The sequence below is a fragment of the Hyla sarda genome, chromosome 12 (assembly GCF_029499605.1).
Source record: "Hyla sarda isolate aHylSar1 chromosome 12, aHylSar1.hap1, whole genome shotgun sequence".
NCBI lineage: Eukaryota > Metazoa > Chordata > Amphibia > Anura > Hylidae > Hyla > Hyla sarda.
The window spans coordinates 72,386,454-72,413,659 of NC_079200.1; the positions used below are offsets into that span (position 1 = coordinate 72,386,454).

General features: G+C 44.8%; 1 protein-coding gene and 1 long non-coding RNA gene across 4 annotated transcripts in view; one reads left to right on the top strand and one right to left on the bottom strand.

Moving 5' to 3' along the window:
* The window catches only part of LOC130296914 (uncharacterized), a 67,504-nt gene extending 63,655 nt beyond the window's left edge, over positions 1-3,849 (top strand). The window contains exon 3 of the long non-coding RNA XR_008849337.1: positions 3,710-3,849. This is a non-coding gene — a long non-coding RNA (uncharacterized LOC130296914). The remainder of the gene's footprint in view (positions 1-3,709) is intronic.
* Positions 3,850-3,957: 108 nt separating this feature from the next.
* RAE1 (ribonucleic acid export 1) lies at positions 3,958-27,206 on the bottom strand. Of its 3 annotated transcripts, none has more exons than XM_056548969.1 (13): positions 27,018-27,205; positions 22,610-22,706; positions 22,418-22,522; positions 21,461-21,553; positions 20,295-20,381; positions 20,119-20,205; positions 14,282-14,353; positions 8,735-8,842; positions 7,901-8,007; positions 7,744-7,819; positions 7,352-7,546; positions 7,194-7,279; positions 3,958-4,562 (listed from the first exon to the last, which is right to left on the bottom strand). In XM_056548969.1, coding segments are annotated over exons 2-13 (1,107 nt in total). In that variant the 5' UTR covers positions 22,700-22,706; positions 27,018-27,205; the 3' UTR covers positions 3,958-4,561. The 3 variants fall into 3 exon arrangements, with proteins under 3 accessions (XP_056404944.1, XP_056404945.1, XP_056404946.1); XM_056548970.1 differs by having other exon boundaries at positions 26,961-27,205; XM_056548971.1 differs by lacking the exon at positions 3,958-4,562 and having other exon boundaries at positions 7,193-7,279; positions 27,018-27,206.

Genomic DNA, 27,206 nt, shown 5'->3' on the forward strand with positions numbered 1-27,206 from the left:
CATGCAAGTCTATTTTAGATGGAAATGCATTGGAAAATGCATTGGTGCTGAATTTATCAAGTGCGACTTTTGTGCAACAAGTCGCATCTGCCCAGAATACGCTGAAATGTCAGACCATGTTGGAGCAGGTCTAAATACAGTTTAAGCTGTAGATCCTGAAGTCTGAGCACAGAATTTATCAAGGGCTGTGAGACCTTTGATAAATTAGGAGCACAATAGACAGGAGACTACCACATACGCTGGTCTATAAGCATACCCAGAATAGACTAGATTAGGAAATGTCCTCCAGTGTTTTTGTTTGTTTTAAGGTCATAACCTATTATTTGCTCAACCCTATTAGAAAAAGAACACTCATGCCAGATGTATATATAGTATATCATTACATATATATATATATATATCTTCCATGAGTGTTCTTTTTCTAATAGGGTGCCTCCAGCTCTTTCACAACAACAAATCTGAGCATGGCCTGACAGCTAATGGCAATCATGGCATGCTGGGAGTTGTAGTTTTGCAGAAGCTGGAGGCGCACTGTTTGAGAAAGTGTCATGTGTAATCAAGAGGGTGACTCCTGATGCTGCAAAACTACAACTCAAAGAACACCGTGAAAGCTGATGGCTGTACTGACATGCTGGGAGTTGTAGTTTTGCCGCAGCTGGAGGCACCATGAAAATTATACACGAGTGTTTATCAAACAGTGTGCCTACAGCTGTTGAAGTACTACAACTCTCAGTATGCCCATACAGCTGTCAGGTCATGCTTGCTGTTGTAGTTTTTCAGCAGCTGGAGGCACACTGTTTGAGAAACACTAGTGTAATTATTAGGGTGGGTGCCTCCATCTAACGCAAAACTACAACTCCCAACATGACCATACAGTCATCAGTTTTCAGGGCATGCTGGGAGTTGTTGTTTTGCAGCAGCTGTAGGCACCCTGATTACACACGAGTGTTTCTCAAACAGTGTGCCTCCAGCTGCTGAAAAACTACAACAGCAAGCATGACCTGACAGCTGTATGGGCATACTGGAAGTTGTAGTTTTTCAACAGCTGTAGGCACATTTATTTTAGAAATACTGATGAATAATCATCAGGGTGCCTCCAGCTGTTGCAAAACTACTACTACAAGCATGCCCTGACAGCTAACAGCTGTCTGTGCATGCTGGTAGTTGTAGTTTAAAAACAGCTGTAGGCACACTGATGATTACTACAGCTGATTCTAAACTATTTAGGGGCATAATTTATATCATTGGTGGGGTTTCTAAAGTTTTTAATTGTATTGGCAATTATGTATTATATCTACCATTATTGTAATTGGTCCAGGGTCTCGGCTGTAATATCGTGCACGGCAGGCCGGCGATGCTCCTCTACTCCTCCTCCCTGGATAGCACATGCACAGGTAAACAGGGAGGAGGAGACCCCGGAGCTGCCTGCCGTGCTATTGGCAGATCATCTATGCACACTCCCGACAGGAGCGCTGCATAGACTATCTGAGGGCGGAAGCAAGCGCCCAGCAAGGCATCAGTGACGTCGTGCCTGATGGGAAGCACAAAATCTGTTCTTATTAAAGCGATTTAAAAATTTTTGAAGCCAGGTAGGGGGGGTTAGGGCTAGATTACTACTAGGTACGGACATATTAGATTATATAGTACTTGGTGGGAGCTACACTTTAAGGGGGTTAAATAGGCAATGCCATTTTATCAAACATTGCATAGATCAATAGTACAAGTTAATAAAATAATTTATATTATAATTTCTTATTAGTAACATAGTTCATAAGGTCGAAAAAAGACCAGAGTCCATCAAGTTCAACCTATATCCTTAAAATGTGTCCCTAATGAGTTAATAGATCTAGAATCCATAACCTGTAATGTTGTTATTCTCCAAAAATGCATCCAGACCCCTTTTAAATTCTTTTACAGAGTTCACCATGACCACCTCCTCAGGCAGAGAATTCCACAGTCTCACTGCTCTTACAGTAAAGAACCCCCATCTATGGTGGTCTAGAAACCTTCTTTCCTCTAAACATAGAGGATGCCCCCTTGTTATAGATACAGTCCTGGGTATAAATAGATCATGGGAGAGATCTCTGTACTGTCCCCTGATATATTTATACATAGCTATTAGGTCTCCCCTAAGCCTTTTTTTTTTCTAAACTAAATAACCCCAATTCTGCTAATCTTTCTGGGTACTGTAGTCCTCCCATTCCCAGTATTAACCTGGTTGCCAGTCTTTGAACCCTCTCCAGCTCCACTATATCTTTCTTGTACCCTGGTGCCCAGTACTGTACACAGTATTCTATGTGTGGCCTGACTAGTGATTTGTTCAGCGGTAGAATTATTTCCTTGTCGTGGGCATCTATGCCCCTATTGATGCACCCCATGATTTTTTTCTCATAGGAAACTATTGATCGATGATTCTGCCGCTTGACTGCTCATGCTTGGATCTCAGGCACTGAGCAGTCATTCAGCAATTGGACACCAGGAGGCAGGTAAGGGGACATCCTCACGTCCTACACCTGTTCAGGACGCCGCGATTTTGCCGCAGTGATTCCGAACAGCCCCCTGAGCTAACCGGCAGAAGTTTAGTTTCACTTTTGATGCGGTGATCAACTTTGAATGCTGCGTCAAAAGGGTTAATTGTGCGCGGCACCGCGATCAGTGGCGCAAGCTATTAACCACGGGTCCCGGCAGGTTCCAGCGTTCGGAAGTTTGTTCCAAACGCTGAGCAGCAGAGTACCCCTTTAAACGATTTAAAGCAGCTGGCTATTACCTATTTAGATGCCACTAAATGACAGTTACAGAGGGCTTACCTTGGCCTCCAAGGCTGCTGAGGCTCTTCTATTGATCGTCTGTCTAGAGCAGGCTCTACCAATAGAGCACAGATAGAGATCAGTGCAGTACAGACATACTGCACTGATTTCTATAGGCATGCGCATAAAAGTGTCCTAAGGGAACCAATAAAGGCTAATAGTTCCCTCCTAACTTCAGAATTGCATTTTTTTTTTATCACATCCCATCCAAGATTTTATTTTTTTTTTTTTTAAATAAAAAATAAATAAATAAAAAAGGTCTAACGACATGTGGCACATTTTATATGTGTTTCACCCGCCTGCCATTCAGTCAGTGCTTGGCACTAGCGTCTTCACAAATATTTCCAGTGTTAGCTGCAGCCCTGCATCTTCAAGAAATCTTTACAATGCCATATCTATACAAATGATGAATATAAGCAGCCTCCAAAGCTCTATCTTCCCACCTCAGCAGCACGGTTACGTTCCTTGAAACCCATTGATTTCTAGCCCGCTTCAAGAAATCTCAACAATTATCGAAGATTCAATTCCTGGACTTTCTTCTGTATTCCACCAAAATGAGGGTCTCTCTACCTCACAATAAAAAATGAAAAAAAAAAAAAGAGGCATCATTTATGATTCACCAATAACAGATTCCCTCTAGGTGGGCGATGAACAAGGACGCTCATTTGGATCTCATCAGACTTGAAGTGATGGCTCTACTATAGACAGCTGACCTAAAGAAGATCTGTCTGCCAGTTCAGAAAGTCATGGGGATGATTTTTTTTTTTTTTTGGGGGGGGGGGGGGGGGGGGCGGGGCAGGAGTTAAGCATTCAGACCCCCCCCCCCCCTCACTATCAGGGGGGATAAATTTGTCAGCACTGAACATCTTTAAATTGGAAAGTGTTTTTTTTTTTCTTTTCAGATCACCCACTAGTTTTGCTTGCGTGTGTATAGCACCATACACATACTCCCCACACCAGCTCTAGAACAACTGAAAATTAAAGATGAAGCAAAATGTGATTCTTGCCTCTTCTTATTAGCAATTCAGGAACACAGGGAAAGCTCAATGCACAGCAAGGAGCGTCAAGTGCGAGTGTACAAGATGTACGGGAACAAGTCAACGCAAATAAACCAAGACAAGTGAGATCAATAAGAATTCAATGTGTACTTTCGTGTGTCTGCAATGTCCACCCCAGTGGTGGTGATATTGGCGGAGTGAGGAATCCTGTGCATGTAAAAATGAGAAGAACAGACATTAAAATGACAACATTTTCACAACTTATTAAATTCAAAATCTTATTTAAACAACTTCAGTCCAGTGCAGCCATTGCTACGAGCAACCCAGTATCACAATATGGCAACTTAGTATCCAGAGACTATGTTAACAAAGGGGATGCTGGGTCATGCCACGGGACAATCGCTTACCAAAAAAAAAAAATTATAAAAAAAAAGCTTTATTCAGATACAAAATAAAAACCAGAACTCAGTTGCTTTCCATTTTACAGAGAGGATTTAAGGCAGTTTTTAGCTGTCCGCATGCTGAGGCCTCGCCATCCATAAAAGGAAAGTCACACACACATTGCCGGGGAGGAAAGGGGACGACATGGAGGTTGCACGGAACTGTAACCAGGAAAGGTATCCGCACCAAGACATAACATAGTATGTCAGCATTCTGGAGATATTGTAAATGTGAGAAGGAATATTGTAGAGCTTGATAGATGAAACCCAACAAGTGCAGAGAATGTAAATACAGAAGAGCCGTCAGTAAGATCCACCTGTCAGGAAGAAAGGAAGATTAGATGGAGGGTCCTGGAAAGAAAGGGGCTGTTGTAGATCCGTAATAATCTTGACAGTGCCTTTTCATGGATGGTTACATGGACAGCTGTCTGCAAACTGCTAATGCCCACAATTAATACTAAAATTCCTCAATAGTGCAACAAAAATGAGTGGCTGGTGGCAACTTGAACCTGTCAAAAACCAGCTGATTCCCCTGTGTCTCAGGAGCCAGATGGAGGTGTGTGAGAAGACAACACATCCACACTATAGGTCTATTGGGGAAACGTTTTAGTGCATAGGTTTCCCAGTAAATTACTTATTGACTTTATGGGTAGAGTTACATACAGAATATCTGATGCACTTTTTTTTTTTTTTTTTTTTTGCACAAAATTCACAATATTCATAAAAAAAACAACGTAGATGAGATCACATAAAAAAATAACACACTGGGAAAAATCAGCAACATGTCAATTTTAGAGTCAGAAACACTGCAAATTTATTGTGAATTTTTTAACCGACTTCAATAGGGAAGTTGAACGTGTGAATAAATTTACATTGTTGTGGATTCTGCTATTGAAACAAATGGCCTGAACAATAATTTTTAAACACATTGAGGGAGATTTGTCAAACCTTGTGCAAAGAAATAGTGTATAAGTTGCACATCGCAACCAATCAGATTGCTTCCTTCATTTAAAAAAAAGGCCTCTGAAAAATGAAAGCTGGAACATGATTGGTTGCCGTGGGCAACTGCTCCACTTCAACAAGGTGCAGAATTTTTTTTTTCCATTTCATTTGCACAAAATTTAGCAACAAAATTCACATAATTCAGTGCAGATTTACAAATGCAGAAATGCTGTGGATTTTCAGCTGTAGAAAATCTGCAGTATTATATGTTTGGCTGTACCCGCTGGCTGCAGAAATTTTGAAAATAGGTTCAATTCATACAAATGGTAATATTTTTTTCCTCTTTGCCTCTGTGTTTCCACAACCATAACTTCCCTCCAACACTGATGTTGCTGGATAAGATATTGTTTTATGCAGGACAAACTGTATTTCTTCATTAAGCACACCTTGAGGGTTGAAGTTCTATTTTCTTGTTTTGTTTATATTTCACACTAAATCTGTTACACATATTTATATTATACATATATCCACACACATTTATATTATACAGTGGTCCCTCAACATATGATATTAATTGGTTCCAGGAGAACCATCATATGTTGAAACCATCATATGTCGAGAACATATGTCTATGTAAAAATGGTAATTGGTTCTGGGGCCCCGGAACCATTGTATGTTGAATACATATCTCTATGGGAAACTGCTAATTGGTTCTGGGATGACCATTGTATGGGGAGTGTTTAACAAACCAGGGTGCCTCCAGCTGTTGCATAACTACAACTCCCAGCATGCATGTACAGCCATTGACTGTCTGGGCATGCTGGGAGTTATAGTTTTGCAACAGCTAGAGGCACACTGATAGGGAAACATTGATGTATAGGGTGTATAGTGTGTATATGTATTGTATGTGATGTGTGACATCGCATACAGTACTGTACAGTTCTTTAAATACCTTCAGGGGGGACAGAATGTCCTCCATTACCATCCTGCCAACTACAGCTCTATAGGAAAGGAAGGGGAGGGCAGCCAGCAGCTCATTGGATGTCTGCAGCAAGATGCTGCAGGCTATTGGCTATGGCTGCACTGGGGGGGCGGGGCTTACACGGAGCTCACAGTGGAAGCCTGTATGAGTTAGCAGGACAGCATGTAACAGGAGGCAGAATGGGGCACACGGGGCACATTAAACAACTATCTGTCAGTTGCTGAAGTTGTCAGCGCTGTCAGATAGCTGTTTGTACGATGGCCCCGACACACAGCAGCATCATATGTCGATGCTGCCTTCAACATACGATGGGCTCTGAGAGGCCACCATATGTTGAAATGATCATATGTCGGGGCCATCATAAGTCAGGGGGTCACTGAACATATATACACATGCATACAAACACACATTTATATTACACATATATACACACATACAAAACGCACATTTTTATATTATACATATACACACATACTAACACACATTTATGTTTAGAAAAGTTTTTTTTATCTATATGCAAAGGTAAAATAAAATAAAAAAAATTTACATATGCAAAATGAAAGTTTTTTTTATTTTTATTCTAAATGATTTTTATCTGAGTGAAGGATCATCATATTATTACTTTGTTATTTACTTCTGATGTACTAGCATACTCTTGTATGACTATAATAGTTACCGACGCCTAGCAGCAGGCTCATGAAACAGACAGGATCCCAGTTTCTGATAACCCGGTCACCCTATTGGAAAGGGGGTGCCCTTTTGATCAGGACGTCTTCATGGAGTGCAGAAATGAGTTAACCAGCTGGGATATCCAGGCCGTAGTGAGGAAATTAGTATAGCAACAGCAGGAAAGACTTGAGGGAGCCGCAAACCCCATCTACTGCAGCACCACCAATAAACATACAGTGTCAGTGTTTGGTCATTAGCAAGTTAATCTGATCCAGCAACAATGTAGGACTATGAGGGTCTCTGCACTGATATAAAGTACTGTTAATAATATTCACAAAAAAATTGGTAGGCTTACTATTTTTTATTCCGGGGTTTTAGTTCCTCTGCAGCGTTCCGCAGGAAGATATAATTCTTCTTCTGTGGGTTGTAGAATTCATGTCCCTGGAGGGAAAGAAGAGTTAGAAACAAGCAGATGGCACCGCTGGGCAAACAGTGCATGATGGGATTACTCACCTTGGACCAGTCATAGCTGGAGGAATAGGCAAAGATGTTCCCGTTGTGGTTGAAGCAGCAGGCAGAGATGGGCTGATCTAGCTGCTCTGAAGTCTTCAGTTTTGTCCGTGCGTCTTTGTCCCAAAAGCTGAAGCGTCCGTCAGAGCCAACTGTGGCCAGAGTGCCATGTACCGGATGAAAGGCAATGCCATTTACCTGGTGGATACAAGACAGAAGGTTCACTATGATCATTGCAAACCTTCATTAGCCTAAAACCAAGCATATTCACTGCTGGACACCACATCTCTCCCTGATACTCTGCAACTCAATGTATAGAGGCTAAAAGCAGGAAAAGGAATGGCACGGAAGACACTGAAAGAGTAACCCCCAAAAAGAAAATCGCAGAATCTCACCGCATAGATGTCCTGAGGAGCTGCAGTGTTTGTCCCATTGGATCGATGACATTTGAATGTAAAGTTGTCTTTGGCTCTGTGAGAGGATGACACTCCCGTTACTTTCAATAAGTGACCCTCAATGCACCATGCTCAGTCCCCACTGTTAAATACTTACGGATTTGGGGGGTTGATGTAATGGATGGCGACTCTACCTTCAATACTGCCTAAGGCAAAGCCAGTTGGCTTGTTCTGTTTATCTTTGAATATGGCAACACATCGGTGCTTAAAAACAGGAGACAAAAAATCCTGAATTATCTATCGGGGTATCAACAAATTACGCAAATGAAAATGTCATTTTCTTCTGGACTATGTTTAAATATCTGGTCGTTTTCATATCTTTTCTTGCTGTCAATGCATGCAATGATTTAGGTTTATTTCAACAGCTAAAAGCCTGTCCCGATCATTTACAGTTGAGACAGAACTCTGATATTTTTAAACAGGCCCTGTCATTTGAACAAACTTTGCATAGTTTATTATATAAGCGAATATAAGAAACTTTATAATTTATATTATCAGACAAAATTTCTTCTTTCTCCTGTTATAAAGCTTCTTTCCTCTCCACCCTCTCCTGTGAGACCGCATTACACTCTTAAAATCAGCTCAGCTGAGAAGGGGGAGGAGATTGCTCCGCCCACCATCTTTGGGAGAACTGAAAATTAGAGATGAAGCCTGCAAAGCAGAAATCTGCTGGAAAATACCATATACAAGTTTATATATTTAGGCAGAAATAGCTTCTAATTGTAGAGGATAATTTCAACCTTGTGTGCAAATATACACATGTATGTATATGTACACACACACTATACAGTATATTGATACAGATTACATACAGTAGGTACTTGGCTGAACATACAGTTTTTACCTTACCATCTAGGTCACACGATCTTTTCATAGTATTTCTGTACACAGGCAGATAACCAGGCACTTGCCACAATGCTCAGCATATTACCTGGTGTTTTAAGGGAGAGTCGATCCTCCGGAACTCAGATGGCTGGTTTTCCAGCTGGTAAACTATTAACCCTCTTTCTGCAGTGGCTACAACGGCCATTGGATAGACCTGAGGAGGAGAGCACAAAAATAAGAATGACGCGGCTCATCTGTGTTAAAGCTTACATACAGTAGGTAATTGCATTAACCCGATAACGACCATGGAAGTCTATGCTCGTCCAATGGCCGTTAACGGGGTAGGACGCGGGCTCCCGACTCGAGCCTGCATCATACCGGACAGCCCCCGGGTGATTCTTGTAGCTGGGGGCAGGCGTTCACCTCTTAAGGACGCAGGGCGTACCTGTATGCCCTGCGCCCGGTGTTTAAAAACGGGCTCACGCCGTGATCCTGCATCACACCGAATCAGTCCCGGCTGCTATTGATAGCCGGGACCCAGGGCTAATAGCGCGTGGCACAGATCGTTGTGCCGCATGCTATTGACCCTTCAGATGCGGCGATCAATGGTTATATTTTTTTTATATGGAATTTGGGAAAAGGAAGGGGTTAATGTGTGTTTTTAAACTTTTTTTTTTTTAAACCTTTTCTTTAATTTTAGTTATTTATTTTTTTTATTTTTATTTTTTACACTTTTAGTCCCCTTAGGGGACTTTTAGGAGGAATCATTTGATTCCTCATACAGATCAATGGGATTACATACAATCCCATTGATCTGTGTGCTCTGCACTCGATTGATAAAGCCTGACCCTGCCAGGCTTTATCATTCTGAGCACTGGAGCCGCCGCAGTAGAAGAGGTAAGCCTTCAGGCTACCTCAGAAGTGGATCGCCCGCCCCCGCGATCGCGCTGCGGGGTGGCCCATTGGACCACCAGGGACTGGATACAGGCACCTTTAGGCAATCTAAAGGGTCAATAGCCGGCTGCATGTCGGCTATTAACCCCTTAAGGACCGTTTTTGCATTTTCATCAATGCGAAAATGGCACCGATAAAAACTTCAGAACACGGCGCAAAAAATGAGCCCTCATACCGGCCCGTACGTGGAAAAATTTTAAACGTATACATTTTCCTGCATTTGGTCATGATTTTTTTTCAGAAGTACGACAAAATCAAACCTATATAAGTAGGGTATCATTTTAATCATATGGACCTACAGAATAAAGAAGTGTCATTCTTACCGAAAAATGTACGGCATAGAAACTGAAGCCCCCAAAATTTACAAAAAGGAGATTTAACACTTACCGTAAAATATCTTTCTCGAAGGATCCAATGGGGGACACAGACCGCGGGTGTATGCTGCTGTCTCTAGGAGGTGTGTGACACTATGGCAACAAAAACAGTTTGCTCCTCCCAGCAGGATATACCCCCCTTCAGGCTCTGAGCTAATCAGTTTAAGTTCCAGAGTAGTAGACTAACAGGTCAAGAAAAACTGTCCGAGAACCAGAAGAAAAAACATAACTGAACACACCCTCGGACAGAGAACCAAGGAAAATCCCAAAAGCGTGGGAGCTGTGTCCCCCAATGGATCCTTCGAGAAAGAGATTTTACGGTAAGTGTTAAAAAATCTCCTTTTCTCTATCGGCTCCATTGGGGGACACAGACCGTGGGACGTACCAAAGCCGTCCCTTGGGTGGTCAGATAAGCAGTCAGGCAGACGGCCGTTCCACAGCCGCCTGCAACACTTTACGGCCCAGACAAGCATCAGCCGATGCAAAGGTATGAACTCTGTAGAACCTCGAGAAAGTGTGCAAAGACGACCAGGTAGCCGCCCTGCAAATCTGCGAGGCCGAGGCTCTATTCTGGAGAACCCAGAATGCCCCAACATAACGGGTAGAGTGAGCCACAACCCTGAAAGGAGGAATCTTCCCCTTACAGCGATAGGCTTCTGAAATGGCGGACCGAATCCACCGAGAAATGGTGGCCTTGGAAGCAGGTTGTCCCTTGCGACGACCTTCCGTAAGGACGAAAAAGGAATCACACTGACGAAACGAAGAAGTGATTGAGAGATGAGACCGAACAGCCCGAACTACATCCAGCTTGTGTAGTAAGCGCTCCTTAGGATGAGAAGGAGCAGGACAAAAAGACGGGAGGACAATGTCCTCATTGAGATGAAAGTGCCGAAACCACCTTAGGCAAAAAGGAGGGATCTGGCCGGAAAACAACCTTGTCCTGGTGGATCACCAAAAACGGAGAACGGCAGGAGAGAGCTGCCAATTCAGACACCCTCCGGATGGAGGTGATAGCAACAAGAAATGCCACTTTCCAAGAAAGGAGGCGGAGAGACACCACTCTAAGGGGCTCAAAGGGTGCACCCTGGAGGGCACTCCGAACCAAATTCAAGTCCCAAGGGGGAGAGGGTGACCGATAAAGAGGAACAGCATGCGTCACTCCTTGAAGGAAAGTCCGGACATGAGAATTAGAAGCCAGGGGCCGCTGGAAAAGAACAGTAAGGGAACCTTTAAGGGAACTGAGACACAACCCCAGTTCCAACCCCGACTGCAAAAAGGAGAGAAGACGGGGAACCGAGAAGGTTACCGGGGAGAAGTCTTGAGCTTCACACCAACGAAAATAAGACCGCCAACTACGGTGGTAAATTCTTGCAGAGGATGGCTTACGAGCCTTGAGCATGGTGTGAATGACTTGGGAAGAGAACCCGCGGGCCCTCAAAACCGCGGTCTCAACCGCCACACCGTCAAATGCAGCGACTGTATATTGGGGTGGCAAAGAGGACCCTGAGAGAGCAGGTCCGGACGGAGTGGAAGGCGCAGTGGAGTGTCGTCCAGGAGCCTGACTAGTTACATAGTTACATAGTTAGTATGGTTGAAAAAAGACATACGTCCATCAAGTCCAACCAGGGGATTGAAGGGAAGGATGTAAGGGGATAAGGGAAAGGGATGTAGTTTTATAATTCTGCATAAGCATAAATGTTATTTTGTTCCAGGAATGTATCTAACCCTGCTTTAAAGCTGTTAATTGTTCCTGCTGTGACCAGTTCCTGAGGTAGACAGTTCCATAAATTCACAGTCCTCACGGTAAAGAAGGCGTGCCGCCCCTTTAGACTAAACCTTTTCTTCTCCAGACGGAGGGAGTGCCCCCTCGTCCTTTGGGGAGGTTTAACCTGGAACAGTTTTTCTCCATATTTTTTGTATGGGCCATTTATATACTTATATACGTTTATCATATCCCCCCTTAAACGTCTCTTCTCAAGACTAAACAATTGTAACTCCTTTAATCGCTCCTCATAGCTAAGATGTTCCATGCCCCATATTAGTTTAGTCGCGCGTCTCTGCACCCTTTCCAACTCCGCAGTGTCCCTTTTATGAACAGGCGACCAAAACTGAACAGCATATTCCAGGTGAGGCCGTACCAATGCTTTATAAAGGGGGAGTATTATGTCCCTGCCCCTCGAGTCCATGCCTCTTTTTATACATGACAATATCCTGCCGGCTTTGGAAGCAGCAGCCTGACATTGCATGCTATTCTGTAGTCTGTGATCTACAAGTACACCCAGATCCTTCTCTACCAGTGACTCTGCCAGTTTAATCCCCCCTAAGACATACGACGCATGCAGGTTATTAGTACCCAGATGCATAACTTTACATTTATCCACATTGAACCTCATTTGCCAAGTGGATGCCCAGACACTTAGTCTATCCAAGTCATCTTGTAACTTATGCACATCCTCTATAGACTGTACCGTGCTACAAAGCTTGGTGTCATCTGCAAAGATAGACTACGCCGACTCACGGCAGCTCCGCGGCTATCAGCCGCATATAAGGCGCTGCCGACAAAACGAAAGTAAACCGGCGCTGAGAGCGTCCGGCCCGATACAGCGCCGCGGCTGACAGCCGCATATATGGCGCTGACATGGTAGCACAAACAAACACGCATATAAGTGAAGTGCACCAAGCACACACACACAAGTTTAGTGCCCCATAAAAAAATGCCCCCTCAGGTGCCACTGCTCCCCTAGAATAAAGTACAGCCCTTGCATAGGCTAGCCCATAAAGTGTAGGTGGGCCAAAACAGGGGGTCTCCAGAGGTTGCGAGTCCGTACCTATGAAGAAAAAAGGGGGGAAAGTACTTACCTCAGTCAGAAGAACTTCACTGAAGACTCCATTAGGTAAGTCTTCAGTCAGCTTTAGTTACCTGCATCACGCCTGGCTGCTATGCGCGAGCGAGGCGAGCAGGTAAATAGGGGGACCCGGACCCATGAGGTACCACCCAAGCGCTGACCGTTGGCGAGGGGGGGGGGGGGTTTAACAGCGCATATACGCAATGTCTGTGCCCCCCTCACTTGCAATGGGGAAACGGGGAACCGCAGTCCCCAAGTCCCCACCTGAAAACAGAAAAGAAAAGGAATAAAAAACTAACACGTCCTTAATAAGAAAACAAAAAAACAGAAGACCTGGTCTGGAGCAAACCAGACCATGTCCACCTCCTCAGACACTAAGCTTAAACTGATTGGCTCAGAGCCTGAAGGCGGGTATATCCTGCTGGGAGGAGCCAACTGTTTTTGTTGCCATAGTGTCACACACCTCCTAGAGACAGCAGCATACACCCGTGGTCTGTGTCCCCCAATGGAGCCGATAGAGAAATGGTGTTTTCTCTTCCATTTTGTCGCATGTCATTACAAAGTAGAATTGGTGGCGCAAAAAATAAGCCATCATATGGATTTTTAGGTGCAAAATTGAAAGGGTTATGGTTTTTAAAAGGTTAACAGGAAAAAAACGAAAGTGCAAAAACAGAAAAACGCTTGGTCCTTAAGGGGTTAAAGGTGTTGTTGCACAATTGCAAGTTATTCCCTATTCTCAGGATAGGAAATAAGTATCCGATTGTGGCGGTTCGATCTTAGGATAACCATGTACAATGTCAAAAACAGGGATCCCAATCTCCTGTCAGAATGGAGCGGCAAATCACACTTGCAATTCACGGCTCCATTCACTCCCTATGGAAGCCACAGAGATATGTGAACACTGTATGCGGCTAGCTCCTACAGAGAAGTACTAAAGACTCTGGTCCACGTAATCTAGGACAACCCCCTTTATGTAATTATGTATGCATGTATAGGACTGAATTTAAAGGACATCTGCAGCGGTACAAACACTTATCCCCTATCCTCAAGATAGGAGATAAGTGTTTGATCGCGGGGGGTCCAAAAGCTGGGGCCCCCGGCGATCTCCTGTACAGGGCCGCGGCTCTTCCGTGCAGGGGGCGTGCCAGCCGCAGCATGACGTTGCGGCCGGCACGCCTCCTCCATAAATCTCTATGGGAGAGGCGGGGAGGCAGCATTCGTGCCTCCCCGCATCCCCCATAGAACTGTATGGGGACGGGGAGGAGACGGGCATCACCATCGACCTCTAGGTCGACGCTACGTCACCATGGGCGCTAATGCCGGCGCCCCGTTAGGGAGAATGAGGGGGGTCCCAGAGGTCGGACCCCCCGCGATCAAACACTTATCCCCTATCCTGTGGGGGATAAGTGGATAGTGTAATTCCACTGCAGTTGTCCTTTAATATCATTTATGCTGTGCAATGATTTGGGGAAGACTTACCACATCTGCACAGTAACATCGCTCAGGAAGCTGGAGTGTCATCAGAGGGTTCGGAGAACGTGTGTCCCAGAACTAGGGGGATAAAAGAAGAGAGGTTCACATAACAGAGTTTATTCATTTTTTTTTAAGGTGTTGCATAAAATACTTAAATACAAAAAGTCACCATTAGGTTATACTAATCCAGATAAAATGACAATTATTTACTTTTACTACATCCAAAACTGCTCCGCAGCTCTGACTAGAGATGAGCGGATGACTGAAAAAAAGCTACCAGCATAAATGAAGTCACATGACAGTGTTACAAAGGGGAAGTCTTACCGCAGTCTAAACTTTTAAAGGGGTTCTCTGGCCCAAAACTATTTTATGTCAGTTGCTTGGTCAAGTCACGGTGCTGGAAATAAATAGAGTTTGGGACCTGGAATCCTAGCCACAGTACGCTGTTTGTAGTGGTGGTGCTGGGTAACTGCAAAGCAGCTCCCATACACTGTTTATTTCCAGTGCCAAAGCTGCAGCCCGATCAAATATTGTTGGCCTATCTGGAGGATAGGCCATCAGTGGGTTTAGGCCAGATAACACCTTTAACTCCTTGGGGACGGAGCCCATTATAACCCTAAGGACGGGAGCATTTCTTGCAATTCCGACCACTGTCACAATAACAACTCTGGGATGCTTTTACTTTTCATTCTGAGATTGGTTTTTCGTGACATTCTACTTCATATTAGTGGTACATTTTTGTCAAATTCCAAAATTTGATGAAAAAATTGAAAATGTTGCATTTATCTAACTTTGAAGCTCTCTGCTTGTAAGGAAAACAGACATTCCAAATAAATTATATATTGATTCACAAATTCAATATGTCTACTTTATATTTTCATCATAAAGTTGACATGTTTTTACTTTTGGAAAACATCAGAGGGCTTCAAAGTTTAGCAGCAATTTTCAAATTTTTCACAAAATTTTCAGAATCAGAATTTTTCAGGGACCAATTCAGTTTTGAAGTGGATTTGAGGGGTCTTCATATTAGAAATATCCCATAAATGACCCCATTATAAAAACTGCACCCCTCAAACTTTCTGAATGTCATTTTGAATTCTTTGTTAACCCTTTAGGTGTTTCACAGGAATAGCAGCAAAGTGAAGGAGAAAATTCAAAATCTTCATTTTTTACACTCGCATGTTCTTGTAGACCCAGTTTTTTATTTTTACAAGGGGTAAAAGGAGAAAAAGCCCCCCAAAATTTGTAACCCAATTTCTCTCGAGTAAGGAAATACCTCATATGTGTATGTCAAGTGTTCGGCGGGCGCAGTAGAGGGCTCAGAAGGGAAGGAGCAACAATGGGATTTTGGAGAGTGAATTTTTCTGAAATGGTTTCTGAGGGGCATGTCACATTTAGGAAGCCCTTATGGTGCCAGAACAGCAAAGAAAAAAAAAAGGCATACTAATTTGGAAACTACATCCCTCAAGGCACATAACAAGGGGTCCAGTGAGCCTTAACACCCCACAGGTGTTTGACGCTTTTCGTTAAAGTCGGATGTGTAAATGGAAAAAAATAATAATAATTCACTAAAGTGCATTTTTCCCCCCCAAAATTTACCATTTTTACAAAGAGTAATGGGAGAAAATGCCCCCCAAAATTTGTAACCCCATTTCTTCTGAGTATGGAAATACCCCATGTTAGGGCGTAAAATGCTCTGCGGGCGAACTACAATGGTCAGAAGAAAAGGAGTCACATTTGGCTTTTGGAAAGCAAATTTTGCTGAAATGGTTTTTGGGGCATGTCGCATTTAGGAAGCCCCTATGGTGCCAGAACAGCACAAAAAAAAAAAAAAAAAAAACACATTGCCTACTATTTTGGAAACTACACCCCTCAAGGAACGTAACAAGGGGTACAGTGAGCCTTAACACCCCACAGGAGATTGACAAACTTTCGTTAAAATGGGAAGTGAAAATGAAAATTTTTAACACTAAAATTCTGGTGTTACCCCAAACTTTTCATTTTCACAAGGAGTAATAGGAGAAACTGACCCACAAAATTTGTAACCCCATTTCACTCGAGTAAGGAAATACCTCATATGTGGTTGTAAAGTGATCTGCGGGTGCACTAGAGGGCTCAGAAGGGAAGGAGCGACATTGGGCTTTTGGAGAGCGAATTTTGCTGAAATAGTTTTTGAGGGCATGTCGCATTTAGGAAGCCCCCGTGATGCCAGAACAGGAAAACAAAAAAAAAACAAAAAAAAAAAAAAACACACATGGCATACTATTTTGGAAACTACACCTCTCACAGAATTTAATAAGGGGTGCAGTGAGCATTTACACCCCACTGGCATTTCACAGATCTTTGGAACAGTGGGCTGTGCAAATGAAAAATCAAAAAAATCTGTCAGACACCTGTGGGGCGTAAACGCTCACTGTACCCCTTGTTACATTCTGTGACGGGTGTAGTTTCCAAAATGGGGCCACATGTGGTGGGGGTCCACTGTTCTGGCACCATGGGGGCTTTGTAAACACACATTGCCTTCAATTCCAGCCTAATTCTCTCTCAAAAAGCCCAATGGCGCCCCATCTCTTCTGAGCATTGTAGTTCACCCGCAGAGCACTTTACATCCACATATGGGGTATTTATGTACTCAGGAAAAAAGCCCCCCAAAATTTGTAACCCCATTTCTTCTATTAGCCCTTGTGAAAATGAAAAATTGGGGGTAACACCAGCATTTCAGGGGAAAAAAAACACATTTTTAATTTTCATGTCCAACTTTAACGGAAATTTGTCAAAGACCTGTAGGATGTTAAGGCTCACTATACCCCTTGTTACATTCCGTGAAGGGTGTAGTTTTTCCAAAATGGGGTCACATGTGGGTGGTTTTTTTTTTGCGTTCATGTCAGAACCACTGTAACGATCAGCCCCCCTGTGAAAATCATCAATTTAGGCCTCAAATGTACATGGCGCTCTCTCACTCCTGAGCCATGTAGTTCGTCCGCAAAGCATTTTACGTACACATATGGGGTATATCCGTACTCAGAAGAAATTGCGTTAGAAATTTTGGGGGTCTTTTTCTCCTTTTACCTCTTGTGAAAACGAAGTATGGGGCAACACCAGCATGTTAGTGTAAAAATTTTAATATTTTTATACACTAACATGCTGGTGTAGCCCCCAACCTTACCTTTTCATAAATGGTAAAAGGAGAAAAATCCCCCCAAAATTTGTAACGCAATTTCTCCCGAGTACGGAAATACCCCATATGTGGCCCTAAACTGTTGTCTTGAAATACGACAGGGCTCTGAAGTGAGAGAGCGCCATGCGCATTTGAGGCCTAAATAAAGAATTTGCAATAGGGGCAGACCCTTTTACAGGGATGGGCCTTCCCTCCACCAAAACCCTACAGCAGTGTTTCCCAAACAGGGTGCCTCCAGCTGTTGCAAGACTCCCAGCCTGCCAGGACAATTTATGGCTGTCCGGCAATACTGGGAGTTGTGGTTTTGCAACAGCTGGAGGTGTATGAGACGTTTTTCATATATTTTTTTGTTAGTGTAGTGTAGTGTTTTTAGGGTACATTCACAGGCGGGGGTTCACAGTAAGTTTTCCGCTGGGAGTTTGAGCTGCGGCGGAAAATTTGCCGCAGTTCAAACTTGTAGAAGGGAACCCACTGTAAACCCCCGCCTGTGTGAATGTACCCTGTACATTTACATGAGAGGGGGGTGCCCCAAACCTTCAGCTGTGGCAAAATGACAACTCCCAGAATGCACTGACAGACCGTACATGCTGGGAGTTGTAGTTTTACAACAGCTGTAGGCACACTGGTGGGGAACCACTGAGTTAGAAAACAGACTCTAGTTCAGTGATTCCAACCCATGTGCCTCAAGCTGTTGCAAAACTACAACTCCCAGCATGTATGGTCAGTCAGTGCATTCTGGGAGTTGTAGTTTTGCAACAGCTGGAGGCACACTGGTTGGAATCACTGAGTTAGGAAACAGACTCTAGCTCAGTGTTTCCCAACCAGTGTTCCTACAGATGTTGCAAAACTACAATTCCCAGCATGGCCAGACAGTCAGGGATGCTGGACGTGTAGTTCTGCAATGTCTGGCCCTTCAGATGTTGCGGAACAACAACTCCCAGCATGCCTCGACAGTCTGGGCATGTTAGGAGTTGTAGTGATGCAACAACTGGGGAAGAACAGTTTGGAGACCGCTAAGTAGTGGTCTCCAAATTGTAGCCCTCCAGATGTTGCAAAACTACAACTCCAAGCATGCCCAGACTGTCCAGGCATGCTGGGAGTTGTAGTTCTGCAACATATGAAGGGCCAGACATTGCAGAACTACACGCCTAGCATCCCTGACTGTCTGGCCATGCTGGGAATTTGAAGTGGCTACAGTTATAGACCAAACTGTGCCACTTCAGATGTTGCAAAACTACAACTCTCAGCATGCCCAGACAGTCAGTGCATGCTGAAAGTTGTAGTTTTGCAACATCTGGAGGACCACAGTTTAGAGACAACTACACAGAGGTCTCCAAACTGTGACCCTCCAGATGTTGCAAAACTACAACGCCCAGCATGCCCCGAGAGCCTTTGGGTCTCTCCTGGCAGCAGCGCTAATCAATGAAGTCAAATCAGTGGATCAGCAGTGCCACCAGTATAAGCTCCACATTGTTATACATCTTCTGACCCCAGCCTGGAGAAGGCAGGAATAATCTGCTGAACCAACAAATACTCACATCAAGATCTTGTGCCCTAATTACCACCCTAGAAGGAGAGTGACGGAACCATTGAGAATCTCCAGACAAGTAATCTTTTCAAGGAGTTACCCTATGAAGTACCCTCTTTATTGTTTTCTAGACAGATATAACAATATTCCCCGCAGAAGCTGCATTACATGTATACAGTAGATATCCCCCATATGCACAGATACAACAAGGTCAGAATGTTGACTTTATGAGACATCCCCCTAAGTATAAAACCACCAGTACTTGGGTGAATTGCAAATTGCACATAGAATAACTGCAGCAGATTACTGTACGATACATGTAGATGAGATATAAAGAAATCACACCAATATGGATTGGAAAACTTCTGTGCAGGAACTGACATGTGACACAAAATCCAAAATAACACCTCCTATACATTCTAGTCATAATGGGGGAGATTTATCAAAACCTGTGCAGAGGAAGAGTGGTGCAGTTGCCCATAGCAACCAATCAGATCGCTTCTTTCATTTTCCACAGGCCTCTAAAGAGGCCTGTGGAAAATGAAAGAAGCGATCTGATTGGTTGCTATGGGCAACTGCACCACTCTTTCTCTGCACAGGTTTTGATTAATCTCCCCCAATGAATTCACGATGTATATTATAATCACACGTAAAGGGGAACTCCCCATCCAATTATTATGCACACAGAAATATCCTTAAAATACATCAATATTGACATGCGTTGCAGCTTTTAAGTTTCTGTTGCGGAAAGTGCACAGATTTCCTATTAATACAGATAACATGCCAGTCTGCAGTAAAATCCAGTCATCTTACTGGCGATGCTACCCTGCTTCACTCTCAATGACATGTTTTATCAAAATCATCAGTGGGGCCAGGAGCGAAGACCAGATGGCATTGTCAGGAAAAGCAAGTAAAGTGTTCGTATTTTGATACCCACACAGGTGAAATCTGCACAAGATCATGTACTTTTTTTTATTTTTTTTAGCAGATGTGTCAAGTGGATTTCTCTGCAGACTTTAGTTGGAATCACAGCAGAATCCCAACATGTGTGAGCAAAGAGTATAATCATATTTAACACACAATACTCCAATTACCACTTTAGAACTGCAGTAAAACCATTGGCTGTGATTTTCTAACCTTGAGGGTTTTGTCCCAGCTTCCCGTCATGATGCAGCTGTAGTTTGGAGCCTTTATCCAGTGCACAGTCTTTATCGGAGCATCGTGCTGCAAGGAGGAAAGAGATGAAGTTGTGTGGGCAGAGCACGTCAACAGCCGTCTACATATACACAACTGACATTTAGTCGTTACCATACCTGCGCGATTTGTAAGGACTGGTTACTGTTCAGATCCCACATTTTAGCTGTTTTATCGCAAGACGCTGTAAACACTTTACTGCCATCCTGAGCAAAGACGAGAGACAAGGAGACAATTAGAGACAAGAATGATTTCTTCTGACACTGGGAGCTCCTAAACCTCCACATCTTATTTTACACGTCCAATGAAGTAAAAAGTTTGTTTATTTTACCACCTTCACCACTATACACACTGAAAACCCGAAAGATGCAGTCACGGTTTCTCACACTGAAAGAGCAGTATTGCCGCTCCATCTTCCCCTTTCCTATCTATGTACTGTATGAGGTCGGCGCTCCATGCTGACTATTTATGCACCAAGTATGCTATGATGTTATGCAAAAATGTATTAATAGTTTAATTTAGGGATGCACCGTAAGGGAAATTTTGTGCCGAAACCGAAAATTTAGGCTGTGCTTGGCCGAAAACCTAAATCGAAAATGCATTGCCCCGCTTAGCCAGGCTCAATCAAATGAAAAGCCACGGACACCAATGATGCAGAAGTAAGCCATCCAGCTCCCTCTACAGTAGATGCCACCAGGGAGCATTTACATGTCCCTTCAGATGCTGCTGTCAACTTTGACAGCGGCGATCTAAAGGGTTAATAGCCGGCCACATGACGGCTATTACCGGCGGCCCCAGCTATAAGAATTAGCAGGGAGCTGTGGGGTATGGTCGATGACGGACATTGGAGCAATCTCCGATGTCCGTTATTACAGGCAGATGTCAGCTGCTGATAGCAGCAGGCATCTCCAGTGTATGACGCGGACCTGACCCACGGGTCCGCGTCATGTTCTCACCCAACCCACGAGGTTCATGAATGTCATGGGTCGGGAAGGGATTAAGCCACGTCCCCTGAAATTTTCGGCGGAAAATTCAATCAGTTGAAAATGCCTAAAGGGGCATTTTCGTCCGCTAATTTTTGGCAGCCGAAATTTCGGTGCATCCCTAGTTGTATTGTCTAAAGCAGACATTGCATAATATCACTGGTGAGTAGTATAGTAAAGCCCTATAGGGAAGAAAATTGGGTGCCATAACAAAAATTCACATACACATGCAACCTCATGGGATCTGACTAACGTTATATAATGTAACATGGTAAGATGGGAGGCATTACAGACATACATACATCACTCCAGCACACATCCAGCACTGGTCCTGTATGCATCTGCTGAGCCTTAGGGATGGTCTGACCATTGTCCTGCACTTCCCAGCAACGAACCTGCAAGAACGGAGAGAGCGATCACTGTTAAAACATGTGACCCATGACCACGGAAATGCATGGCGACTGACAAAATATTAAGGCATGTTCACATAGTGCATACGCTGTAGATGTTACTTGGAGGAACACTGCTCTAAGACACCAGGGCATAGCTGTCTACACTGCTGAGAAAACTCCAGAAATCTCTAAAAATCCTGAAGAATTGCTTTTGTATGCACTAGAGATGAGCGAACTTACAGTAAATTCGATTCGTCACGAACTTCTCGGCTCGGCAGTTGATGACTTTTCCTGCATAAATTAGTTCAGCTTTCCAGTGCTCCGGTGAGCTGGAAAAGGTGGATACAGTCCTAGGAGACTATTTCCTAGGAATGTATCCACCTTTTCCAGCCCACCGGAGCACCTGAAGGCTGAACTAATTTACGCAGGAAAAGTCATCAACTGCCGAGCTGAGAAGTTCATGACGAATCGAATTTATTGTAAGTTCGCTCATCTCTAGTATGCACCTTTCTAATAAACCATGGAAACCCTTTAACAAAAAAAAAAAAAAAAAACCCAGGGCAGTGTTCCCCAACCTACAAGGTATTGCAAATACCACAACCTCCAGCATACCCGGACAGATGCATGCTGTGAGTTGTAGTTTTGCAATAGCTAGAGCAGTGTTTCCCAACCAGGGTGCCTCCAGATGTTGCAAAACTACAACTCCCAGCATGCCTGGACAGCCAAAGGCTGTCCAGGCATGCTGGGAGTTGTAGTTTTACAACACCTGGAGGCACCTTGGTTGGGAAACACTGAGCTAGAGAGTCTCTGGAATAGGAGCTGTATTCTATAACCACAATGACATCATGTGAACAGTCCAAAACTTACATCATTGGCCCAAGACCCTGCAATAAGAAAGTTCCCTGGCAATGTCGGGGGGCTGAAGGAGAGGCAGGCAATGCTGTCATCAGGGGGGGAGGTGACCTCTATGTCCTGTGTATGACAAAATTAGAACATTTCAAGTTATTTCAAGCTACTGTACATTTACTGGGACTAGTAACAGTGGAGCTGGGAACTGACCTTCATTGGGTTGTGGTTATCCGTGGTGGAAGCTCCAAACATTCCGGTCCCTGCAGTGCCAAAACCCCCGGTGGAACTGAACAAGCTCATTTTGGTCCTTGAAGGAAAAAGAAGTTGACAAATGCATAAAGTGACACCTGAGATGTGGGAGACAATGGAGGAAAATAGTGGTAAGAAGGAAGCTGCTGAGGAAAACATGAGTGACCGGCCTCTCCTCTTGGTCTTTGTAGCCTCCTCTCCTTCCCGTCTTCTCCCCTTTGTCCTCTTACCCTCAGTCCTCTTGACCAACAACCACCCCCGGTCCTGCCATGTGATCCCGAGGCAGGCTGGCACAATGATATGACACTGTGCTGGCCCATGGATCTCTTCACTGTCACAACTCCTGCAAGACCAGGTACTCAACGCTGGATGTGATTTGGCCAGGACACACTAATGCGCAACTTCAATAAATCTGCAATAACATTATAATGCACCAAAGCAAAGACATATACAGTAATCCCTCAACATATGATGGTAATTCGTTCCAAACGAGCCATTGTTTGTCTAATCCATCGTATGTTGAGGGATTTGTGCAATGTAAAGTATAGGAAGCTGTACTCACCTGTCCCCGCCGCTCGAGATGGTGACCCTGGGCCTCCGCTGGGCTCTCCGCTGTCTTCTCCGGTCCTCTGTTGTCTTCTCCGGTCCTCTGTTGTCTTCTCCGGTCCTCTGTTGTCTTCTCCGGTCCTCTGCTGTCTTCCGCAAGGCCTTACTGGGCCTGCGTAGCGACGTGATTACGCCGCTGCGTACGCCATTCCTATTGGATGACGTGCGCAGCAGCATATTGACATAATCGGAGGGGGCCGAGAAGACACCGGAAGACCAGCGCTGGACCCGGAGGGCACCCCGGAGCATCGTGGAGGGGTAAGTAATACTTACCGCACCACACGGGGAACATTAAGCTGCTATCTGGCAGCAGCTTAAGCATTTTGCGCTGCCGGATAGCACTTAATGCGATGGCCCCGACATAAAAAAGCATTGTATGTCGATTTCATCATATGTCGGAGCCATCGTAGGTCGGGGGGGGGGGGGGTCACTGTACATGATATAGTAGTGGCCTCCAACCTGTTGATCTGTCTATAGTTGTTTCAAAACTACAACTCCCATTATGAGGGGAGTTATATTTTTGCAATGGCAGGAGGAAAAACTAGGTTTATGCTTATGCTCGGTCTTGTTACAGCTCTACTCTGCTTAACAAAATTGCCAACTTCATCCAGGGCCATAGCAAGAGTGAGTGACTGAGGAACTGCTGTGAGGGGGCCCAACGGTGGTAAAACAGTGGCCCAGATTTAACCCCTTAAGGAACAAGCATTTTTCTGTTTTTTGCACTTTTGTTTTTTCCTCCTTACCTTTTAAAAATCATAACCCTTTTCAATTTTGCACCTAAAAAAACCATGAGGCTTTTTTTTTGCGCCACCAATTCAACTTTGTAATGATCCCCTACTTATATAGGTTTGATTTTGTGGTACTGCTGGAAAAAATCATAACTACATGCAGGAAAATTAAAACATTTAAAACTGTCCTCTCCTGACCCCTATAACTTTTTTATTTTTCTGCATATGGGGCGGTATGAGGACTCATTTTTTGCGACGTGACCTGAAGTTTTTATTGGTACCATTTTTGTATTGATCTGACTTTTTGATAACTTTTTATGGTATAAATAGTGACCAAAAATACGCTCTTTTGGACTTTGGAATTTTTTTGCGTGTACGCCATTGACCATGCGGTTTAATGAATGATATATTTTTATAGTTCGGACATTTACGCATGTGGCGATACCACATGTTTATTTTTTTATTTTACACTTTTAGTCCCCTTAGGGGACTTTTAGGAGGAATCATTCCATTCAATCGTTCCATAAAACCACATTGATCTGTGTGCTCTGCGCTTGATTGATAAAGCCTGGTCCTGCCAGGCTTTATTATTCTCAGGCTGGGTTCACATCACATTTTCCCCACACGGGAGTGCATATGGCACGGGGGAGCTAAAACCTTGTGCTCCTGTATGCAATTCATTTCAATGAGCCGGCCGAAGTGAAACGTTCGGTCTGCTCATTTTTGCGCCGTATGCGCTTTTCCCCCGGACCTAAAACTGTGGTCAACCAAGGTGTGAGGTCCGATTGTAAAAGCGCATACGGCGCAAAAATGAACAGACCGAACATTTCACTCCGGCCGGCTCATTGAAATGAATGACACACGGGAGCGCATACGAAGGCATACAGGAGCACGAGGTTTTAGCTCCCCCCTGCCGTATGCGCTCCCGTATGGGAGAAAACGTAGTGGGAACCCAGCCTCAGCGCATGAGCTGGCATGGAAGGAGGGGTAAGCCCTCCAGCTACCTCAGCAGTGGATCAACCCCCAGCCCCCCGCGATCGCGCTGCGCTGGGGCGATCCACCCGGCTGGACCACCAGGGACGGGATAAAGGCACCTTTAGATGCCGCTGTCAGCTTTGACAGTGGCGATCTAAAAGGGTTAATAGTGGGCCGCGGTGATCGCCGCATGTCTGCTATTAATGCTGGCCCCCAGCTACAGGAATCAGTTGTGGGCCGGCCGGTATGATACGGGCTTGAGTCGGGAGACTGTGCCATACCCAGTTAAGTATACATGGACGAGTATAGACATCCATGGTCATTAACATGTTAATCAATATTCCTGAAACCAAACTGCCTGGTATACCCCACACCAACCAGTCACAGCTTAGCTTTCATTTTACCAGAGCTTGGCAAGATATAAAAACTGAGCTGTGATTGGTTGTTATGGGCAGAACCTGATTGTTTTGGTTTTTAGGGAGATTAATAAATCTTAACTACCGCTGTGCTTCCTTGCAGCAGGGGCATCGCTTGCACCCACCATTTTAAGCCCGGTGCCCTGAATCTCCAGGCAACTGCAACTCTTCATAGCATCTGTCTCTGGAGGAAGTAGAATGGCGGAGCAGGAGTTGTCAGCCCCACCATTCAGGCATAGGCTCTTCTGGCCTGTGAGCCGAAAGACGGGAAACCTGCACAGTCCCGCTGATATGCCCGCTGATATGACATATTGCGCCTGTCTGGGGATCCCATCTTTGCAGCTGACAGGCCTGAAAATAATGCTGTTCTGTTCCCTGGACAGATGTAAAGCCAGCAGGGAAGCAGAGAAAACGGCATTTAGCGGAAAACGGTCATCCTGTTCACCCAAGTTTAGGTTAGAGTGCGGGTGAACAGGAGACCGATGCGGTGTCAGTGAGTTAAACACCTACCTTCAGTTCGGCGCAGTGTCCCTCCAAAGGTCCGCTTCTTTCTTCGGTGAATTGCGCAGTGGAGGTGGGCCCGCCAGGTGAATTTGAATATTCATGATCGCTGGTAACGTGAGCGCTCATGTTCACCTGGCGGGCCCATCTTCAGTGCGCTATTCACCGAAGATAGAAGCGGACCATGGGAGAGACACCGTGCCAGACTGAAGGTACGTATTTAACTCACTGGCACCTCATCGGTCTCCCATTCACCCGCACTATAACACAGTGTATTGGGTTTAATGTGGTGAACAGGATGCCCACTTTGCTTTAAAGGCACAATCTTTAAAGGAGTAGCCCAGTCCTGAAAAACGTATCCCCTATCTTAAGGTTAGGGGATTTGTTTCAGATCGCAGGGGGTCAGACCGCTGGGGCCGCGGGCGTGTTGACCACCGCACAAAGCGGCTGCTGACACGCCCCCTCAATACAACTCTACGGCAGAGGCAGAGCGCTGTCTTCGGCAATCTCTGGCTCTGCCATAGCGCTGTATTGAGGAGATGTCGTCCGCCGCTTTGTGCGGTGGTCAACACGCCCCCTTCCCACTGGCTGCTGGGGCCTCGTACAGGAGATCACGGGGGACCGAGTGGTCTGACCCCCCCCCCGCAATCTGAAACTTATCCCCTATCCTTAGGATAGGGGATCAGATTCTCAGGACTGGACTACTCCTTAAAGTTCTCATGTATGTTGGGTATTATACAATTCCGCATGCCAAAGAAAATCATGGAAACCTTTAACACCACTGCAGATCCCTAAGATAGTGTTTCCCAACCAGGGTGCCTCCAGCTGCTGCAAAACTTCAACTCCCAGCATGCCTGGACTGCCAACAGCTGTCCGGGCATGCTGGGAGTTGTAGTTTTGCAACAGCTGGAGGCACCCTGGTGGGAAATACTGCCTAAGACGTCTTACTGGCTTGCTACAGTTAGCGTCCTACAGTTACCGAGGGTGGCACCAACACTAGTAAATGCTGTCCCCTCCTCGGTCCCCTTACTCTTTCTCTCCACAGTCCTCTCCTATCTCTATGATCCCCTCCATAGACTATCTTACACTTTCTCTCTTTCCTCAGTCCCCGGTCCTCCTCCCTCCTTAGTCCCCGGTTCTCACCCTCCGGTACGACCGATTTTCAGGCTGGGCTGTCAGCACCTCCCGCGCTCCACGCTTCCAAAGCGACGAGTGACGTCACAGGTGCGCCATTCACCTCGCATGCAACCATAGCACCACCTAGTGGAGCGCTTGCGGAGTTGAAACTAACCGTCGCCAGTAGCCTTACTTTACAGCGCGCCACCTACTGAC